Source organism: Hydractinia symbiolongicarpus, chromosome 9 (genome assembly GCF_029227915.1).
Source record: "Hydractinia symbiolongicarpus strain clone_291-10 chromosome 9, HSymV2.1, whole genome shotgun sequence".
NCBI classification, from domain to species: Eukaryota; Metazoa; Cnidaria; class Hydrozoa; order Anthoathecata; family Hydractiniidae; genus Hydractinia; species Hydractinia symbiolongicarpus.
The window spans coordinates 28,878,562-28,886,849 of record NC_079883.1 but is presented as its reverse complement, the minus strand read 5'-3'; the positions used below and the strand labels follow the sequence as shown (position 1 = coordinate 28,886,849).

The window sequence follows — 8,288 nt, the reverse complement described above, 5'->3', positions numbered from 1 at the left end:
CTTTTATTTTTGAGATCCTATATATTGCAAGGAAGTGGTATGCCAGAAAATTCGGGAAAAAAAACAACAAAAACAAACCGCAAAATGCTATAAATACTAAATAAAAGTCTGCCTGTCAAATAAAACCTAATCCATTAATATACGGTTTGCACAACCTACAAGGGCAACTTTCTGAATTCCATTTCTTAATTTTTGACTTAAACTCTTGTAACGTTTCAGATGTTTTTATATTTGATGGTATCATCTGCCACAATTTTTGCGCGAAATTTGAGATAGTTTCAGTGCCATAAGTAGACGTTTTTGCTGTGCGATAGCAAAGTTCTCTTTCATTTCTCAAATTATAAGTGCTACTACGGAACAAATTTTAATTTCCGATCAATTTTTATCCCTAACAGTTTCTGTTGGTCACTGTTTTCAATGTACGTGTCTCCAACGACAGCTTTTGTATCAAGTGGTAAGCTAGAAAGAAGATGGCTCTTTGCTTCATTGGCTTTCATACCGTTTTCAGCAAACCATATAAACATTCTTTTTGCTGTTTTTTCAAGGTCTTCTACAACTTGATTTTTATCAGACCCATACGTATATGGGGTGTTGTCATCTGCGTAGCTAGCTATATCAGTTTCAATCGTTATCATAAATAAATATATCAGGAAAACGTTGAAGAGTAGTGGGCCTAAAATAGACCCTTGTGGCACACCAAATAAGATGTCCAGTAACGTACTAAATGAGTTGTTTATTTTAACTCTTTGTTTCCGGCCAGTTAAATAGCTATGTATTAATCTTAAAGCATCCTTGTCAAACCCAAAAGCGTGCAATTTAGCAATAAGTAAATCGTGATTTATACAGTCAAAAGCTTTAGACAAGTCTGTCAATAACGCTGCGTAAGATCCTTCATTATCTAGGCTTTTTTTACATTTTTCGATCATTGCTATAGGGCATTGCTGCGTACTAAAACCTCTCCGAAAACCACACTGCTGCTTGTTAAAAATAGGTTGAAAAAAAGCTTCAATTTGTTCATATAAGCATTTTTCGAATATCTTAGAGATATTAGGCAGTATACTGACCGGGCGGTAGTTACACTTGTCCGTACGGTCCTCCTTTTTGAAAACTGGAATGACGTCTGCGTTCTTAAGACTTTTTGGAAAATTGGATTGGTCAATGTTATAATTTATGCTATTGCACAAAACATTTCCAAAAATGTCAGAATTTTCCTGTATTATTTGCGTTGGAATGTCAGACTGCTGTGTAGTTTTATTTTTATCCAAATCTTTAATTTTTTTTGTAACATCAGATAGGCTGACTCGTCTAAAAGAAAGCTTTTTACCAGACTCGCCATAAAACTGTTTGATTTTGACAACACTTGGATGATTAGCAAATTTCGATAACGAGGTCTCAATAGATTTATCATTAAAAATATTATAATTTTGTGGATTTTCATTTAGCTTGATTCTAAGATTGGGAACAAGGTTGCAAAAATAATCATTGAAAATCGAAGCTATTTCAAGGTCATCAGTGATAGTTTTTCCATTTTCAACTAATGTTATCAGCTCTTTGTTTTTGACTTTCTCAGTAAAGCAAGGTTTAACTGTGTTCCAGAATTTTTTATTATCTGTAACACTTTTAATCTCTAAATTGTTATAGTAGGTTTCTTTACTTTTTTGTACTAGTTTGACACATTTATTTCTTTACTTTTTAAAAGCAGTTTCATTTTTATCGCTTTTGTTTTTTAAGTATTTATTTCTTAGTCTAAATCTAGTCATTATTGCCTTATTTAACTCTTTATTCGTAAAAAGTACTTGGTTGGTTCTCAAATATTTCGTTTTCTTTGGAGCATGTATATTAAGAGTGTTCATGACTTTGTTCAAAGATGCTTCAAGATCAATACCTAAGAAATCGGTTTCATTTAACGATTTAAAAAGCCCCCCCCCCCCCCCCCCCCGGAAAGTTTCATGGTCAAATTTTTTGTAGTCCCTATATTGTTGTATGTTCGGTTTACCCTTTTTAAATTTAGTTTTCATAAAAGTCACAGTCATCTTGTGGAAGTCAGATAAGCCTGTTTCCACAACATTAGTGTGTTCAAAGCTTGATGATTTGTTAGTAAGGATCAAGTCGATGCAAGTTGGGTTGCATTGGCTTTTAAAACAAGTAGGCTCTTTTACAAGGTTATGCAAACAATACATTTTTGTAATATCAGAAAGTGGAATTTCGCTTGGTTCAGCATTGAAATCACTGATCACAAAAAGATTGTCAAAAGTAGCAGAATGTTTAGAAGATTAAGAAAAATGTTATTTCTTGGAGTCCAATTGTCTCATTTATCACATTTATAAGGTCAAAGTACAAAATCAGTTTAATTAAGTCCCACAGTCAATGGTTTCACAATTAAAAGCGCTGCAACCTAGTAATGTCAGAAAATTATCGCTGAGTACATGTTGGTACAAATATGTGATGCAACCGTTGTAACTCAAACTGACTCATCCCGTTAGAAGGTCATTGAAATGTTGTTTTTGAAACTGTCTCTTTTTTTAGCGCGTGTTAACGGCTAGGATTGGTCCCACAGTAAAAAATGACTTTTTTACCTAATTTTTGAATGAAGCGCTACCACAGCGCCCAGTGTAATCGCAGAGTTCCAGCAATCATGTCAAATTAAGAAGAATGTTATTTCTTGGAGTCCAATTGTCTCATTTATCACATTTATAAGGTCAAAGTCCAAAATCAGTTCAATTAAGTCCCGCAGTCAATCGATTCACTGTTTAAAGCGAGGCAACATAGTAATGTCAGAAAAATATCGCTAAGTACATGTTGGTGCGAATATGTGACGCAACCGTTGTAACTCAAACGGACTGATCCCGTTAGAATGTCATTGAAATGTTTTTCTTGAAACTGCTATATATTTTTAGCGCGTGCTAACGGCTAGGATTGGTCCCACAGTAAAAAATGACTTATTTACCAAATTTTTAAATAAAGCACTACCACAGCGGCCAGTGTAATCGCAGAGTTCCCGCAATCATGTTAAATTAAAAAGAATTTTACTTCTTGGAATCCAATTGTCTCATTTATCATATTTATAAGGTCAAAGTCCAAAATCAGTTCAATTAAGTCCCCCGGTCAATCGTTTCAATGTTTAAAGCAAGGCAACATAGTAATGTCAGAGAAATACCGCTAAGTACATGTTGGTGCGAATATGAGACGCAACCGTTGTAACTCAAACGGACTGATCCCGTTAGAAAGTCAATAAAATGTAGGTTTTGAAACTGTCTCTACTTTTTCAACGCGTGGTAACGGCTAGGATTACTCCCACAATGAAAAATGTCTTTATTATCTAAGTTTTTAAGTAAAGCGCTACCACAGCGCCCAGTGGAATCGCTGAATTCCAGCAATCATGTCAAATTAAGAAGAATGTAATTTCTTGGAGTCAAATTGTCTCATTTATCAGATTTATAAATTCAATGTCCAAAATCAGTTTAATTAAGTCCCACAGTCAATGGTTTCACTGTTAAAAGCAAGGCAAGATAGTAATGTCAGAAAACCATCGCTAAGTACATGTTGGTGCAAATATGTGACGCGACCGTTGTAACTCAAACGGACTGATCCCGTTAGAATGTCATTGAAATGTAGTTTTTGAAGCTGTATCTACTTCTTCAGAGCGCGCTAACGGCTAGGATTTGTTCCACAATAAAAATGACTTCTTAATCTAAATTTTTAAACAAAAGCGCTACCACAGCGCCCAGTGAAATCGCTGAGTTCCAGGAATCATGTCAAATTAAAAAGAATGTTATCTCTTCGATTCCAATTGTCTCACTTATCACATTTATAAGGTCAAAGTCTAAAATCAGTTGAGTTAAGTCCCCCAGTCAATCGTTTCACTGTTTAAAGCGAGGCAACATAGTAATGTCAGAAAAACATCGGTAAGTACATGTTTGTGCGAATATGTGACGCAACCGTTGTAACTCACATGTACTGATAGCGTTAGAACGTGAATGAAATGTAGTTTTTGAAGCTGTCTCTACTTCATCAGCGCGCGCTAACGGCTAGGATTTGTTCCACAATAAAAATGACTTCTTAATCTAAATTTTTAAACAAAAGCGCTACCACAGCGCCCAGTGAAATCGCTGAGTTCCAGGAATCATGTCAAATTAAAAAGAATGTTATCTCTTCGATTCCAAATGTCTCAATTATCACATTTATAAGGTCAAAGTCCAAGATCAGTTCCAATAAGTCCCACAGTCAATGGTTTCACTGTTAAAAGCGAGGCAACCTAGTAATGTCAGTAAAATATCCGTAAGTACATGTTGGTGCGAGTATGTGACGTAACTGTTGTAACTCACATGTACTGATAGCGTTAGAACGTCAATGAAATGTAGTTTTTGAAGCTGTCTCTACTTCTTCATTGGGCGCTAACGGCTAGGACTTGTTCCACAATAAAAATGACTTATTAATCTAAATTTTCAAATAAGGCGCTACCACAGCGCCCAGTGTAATCGCAGAGTTCCAGCAATCATGTCAAATTAAGAAGATTGTTATTTCTTGGAGTCCAATTGTCTCATTTATCATATTTATAAGGTCAAATTCCAAAATCAGTTCAATTAAGTTCCCCGGTCAATCGTTTTACCGTTTGAATCAAGGCAAAGTAGTAATGTAAGAAAAATATCGCTTAGTGATGATGCAACCGTTGCAACTCAAACAGACTGATCCCGTTAGAAAGTCAATGAAATGTAGGTTTTCAAACTGTCTCCACTTTTTCAGCGCGTGGTAACGGCTAGGATTAGTCCCACAATAAAAAATGACTTAATTATCTAATTTTTTAAGTAAAGCGCTACCACAGCGCCCAGTGTAATCGGTGAGTTCCAGCAATCATGTCAAATTCAGAAGAATGTAATTTCTTGGAGTCCAATTGTCTCATTTCTCACATTTATTAAGTCAAAGTCCACAATCAGTTCAATTAAGCCACACAGTCAATCGCTTCATTGTTAAAAGCGATGCAACCTAGTAATGTCAGAAAAATGTCGCTAAGTACATGTTGGTGCGAATATGTGACGCAACCGTTGTAACTAACATGTACTGATACCGTTAGAACGTCAATGAACTGTAGTTTTTGAAGCTGTCTCTACTTTTTCAGCACGCGCTAACGGCTAGGATTTGTTCCACAACAAAAATGACTTCTTAATCTAAATTTTTAAACAAAAGCGGTACCACAGCGCCCAGTGAAATCGCTGAGTTCCAGGAATCATGTCAAATTAAAAAGAATGTTATTTCCTGCATTCCAAATGTCTCACTTATTACAATTATAAGGTCAAAGTCCAAAATCAATTCTATTAAGTCTCAAATTCAATCGTTTAATCTTAAAAGCGATGCAACCTAGTAATGTCAGAAAAATATCGCTAATTACATGTTCGTACGAATACGTGACGCAACCGTTGTAACTCAAACGGACTCATCCTGTTAGAATGTCAATTAAATGTTGTTCTTGAAACTGTCTCTATATTTTTAGCGCGCGCTAACGGCTAGGATTTGTTCCACAGTAAAAAACGACTTATTTACCTAATTCTTAAATAAAGCGCTACCACGGCGGCCAGTGTAATCGCTGAGTTCCAGCAATCATGTCAAATTAAAAAGAATGTTATTTCCTGGATTCCAAATGTCTCACTTATTACAATTATAAGGTCAAAGTGCAAAATCAGTTTAATTAAGTCCCACAGTCAATGGTTTCACTGTTAAAAGCGGTGCAACCTAGTTATGTCAGAAAATTATCACTAAATACATGTTGGTACGAATATGTGACGCAACCGTTGTAACTCAAACGGACTGATCCCGTTAGAAGGTCATTAAAATGTTGTTTTTGAAACTGTTTCTATTTTTTTAGCGCGTCTTAGTGGCTAGCATTGGTACCACAATAAAACATGACTTTTTTTCCTAATTTTTGAATGAAGCGCTACCACAGCGCCCAGTGTAATCGCCGAGTTTCAGGAATCATGTCAAATTAAAAAGAATGTTATTTCTTGGATTCCAAATTTCTCACTTATCACATTTATAAGGCTAAAGTCCAAAATCAATTCTATTAAGACCCACAGTCAATCGTTTCACTGTTAAAAGCGATGCAACCTACTAATGTCAGAAAGGTATCGCTAAATACATGTTTGTACGAATACGTGACGCAACCGTTGTAACTGAAACGGACTGATCCCGTTAGAAAGTCAATGAAATGCAGGTTTTGAAACTGTCTCTATTCTTTCAGCGCGTGGTAACAGCTAGGATTAGGCCCACAATAAAAAATGACTTTCCAGCGTCCCTTCTGCACATAAACTTAGCCGCCATTATTGTTTTTCTGTTATTATTCAATTTTTTACGCATAAATTAATTTATCTTCATAAATAACGGAAACTAGAGAAACCAATCAGATCTCAGAACTGACCAGTGTGGCCCAGGGTCATTTCTTCTCGCCGTCCGAGATTGTCAGAAAGAGAAAAATGAACATGGGGACGAGGTTGGTCGTTCCGACGTCGGCAACAAGTAGTATGTTTAACGAGTACGGATTTAAAAAATTAACCTACTATCCGAAGTACCAAGGTCGCAGTACACAGGTTGAACATGAACGATTCTAATAAAGACTAGCCGGGAAACCCAGCGTCGAACCGCTGTCTTAAGCAACAAGTAAATGTTGTTGAACACCTTGAGGAGCGATTAATAATATCCGAACACTGTGCAACCCGGTGAGGTGGAGCGCTTTAGTACTGTTATGCAGTATGTCATAAATCAAGTAAAGCGCACACACCATTGTAGTGTTCCAACTGTAACATATTCTTCAAAAAATACCTTTCCCGCAACGAAAGCTGAATTAAAACAGAGTTTACAAACCGTTGTTACTCCGTCATGACAAAAACAATCAGTCAATACTATTTTATTCTGCGGAATAAGTTCGAAACTTAATCATGACAACGGGCCGAGGACGCATAATACCCTTTTCAAAAAAAACTTAAGTTAAAACACAGGAAAAATCCTGTCGTTATCTCATCTAGTTAAAAAAACTCCATAATTGGAGCGTTTTAGTACAGGTATGCAGAATATGTCGTAAATCGAGTAAAGCTCACACAACATTATAGTGTTTCAGTTGTAATGTATTTTTTAAATTTATCTATATAACTTTGATTCAATTTTAGCTGAAATAAAAACACAGTTTACAACATGTTGTTACCCTGTCATAACAAAAAAAATGGTCAATATTACTTTATTTTGCAGAATAAGTTTTGGTAAACCTTAACAAATTAATCATGACACAGCCTTTTTCAAAAAAACTTATCGCAACTTCAATTTTAATAAAAAACACACAAAACACCCTGTTGTTAACATCACCAAGTTGAATGTTTATTGCAGGTTAAAAAGTTTTATCACAACCCATTAAATAAAAACACAGGAAAAGCCAGTTGTTAACACCAGGCTGAACGCTTAACAGGTAAATCGCGTTATACATGAGCACAGGGGTACTACCATTTTCCAAAAATCCTTATGGCTTCGGTGTTAAAAGAAATCAGTGAACTGCCTGGTGTTAACCCGGTTCAGTTTAAAAAATTATTTGTGACACTGGGCTGAGAGCTTAGTACAGTTAAATGCTCTTGCACAGGCGTATATAGATATAACCCTTTTAAACAAAATTCCCACAGACTCTGTTTGAATAAAAACACATTAACAGTTAAACAGATTGGAATGGGCATATGGGCATAGGACCCTTTTCCAAAAAAAGTTTATTGCAACTTCGGTTTTAATAAAAACACAACAAACAGTTTGTCGTTACCCGTCCAGTTAAAAGTATCACTCCGCCATTTAATTTTGCAGGATAAAGTCATGACACTAATAATAAGTGAAGCTACCTAACTGTATTTGGCATAAGAATTTTGTTGTAGCTAGGTAAAAACTGCATTTGGCTACTTTCACTTTTTAGTCAGAGGTAGCTAAAAAAGAAGCTAGCTAGGTACATCCAACTTCAACATAAAAAAAATAGCAATATACCAAACTTAATAAAAACTTTAAAATAATAGAAATAAATAAAGATAGCTATAGCTAGCTGCCTTAAAAGCAGGATGCTGTCTCAAAATCTACGTTTTTAGCTAGCTAAAAACTTTAAATTGATTTGTTTAAGATTTATAATGGCTAGAAAATGTGATGAAATATTCACCTTAATATGTGAAAACACACAGAAAATAAATATTCCTATAGATACAAAGTATTTAGAGAGAAAAGTATCGACCTACGAACCTCACAACATCACTTGCATACCAAAAATTGCCTCCAAACAT

At 35.4% G+C, this 8,288-nt stretch overlaps 1 protein-coding gene across 1 annotated transcript; it reads right to left on the bottom strand.

The window, feature by feature from the left end:
- Positions 1-350: 350 nt before the first annotated feature.
- LOC130657914 (uncharacterized) lies at positions 351-8,288 on the bottom strand. Its single transcript, XM_057460898.1, has 5 exons — positions 8,248-8,288; positions 7,774-7,842; positions 1,997-2,229; positions 698-1,627; positions 351-610 (listed from the first exon to the last, which is right to left on the bottom strand). The coding sequence occupies exons 1-5, from the start codon at positions 8,286-8,288 to the stop codon at positions 351-353; spliced, it is 1,533 nt and encodes a 510-aa protein (XP_057316881.1).

Excerpts from the sequence above, each read along its gene's own strand:
- LOC130657914 (XM_057460898.1), bottom strand. The coding sequence starts at position 8,288 with ATGTTTGGAGGCAATTTTTGGTATGCAAGTGATGTTGTGAG. Across the intron at positions 7,843-8,247 it reads TATGCAAGTGATGTTGTGAG|TGTCATGACTTTATCCTGCA; the intron begins GTTCGTAGGTCG and ends ACTTATTATTAG. Across the intron at positions 2,230-7,773 it reads TGGACGGGTAACGACAAACT|TGATTTCAATGCTGAACCAA; the intron begins GTTTGTTGTGTT and ends TTTTGTGATCAG.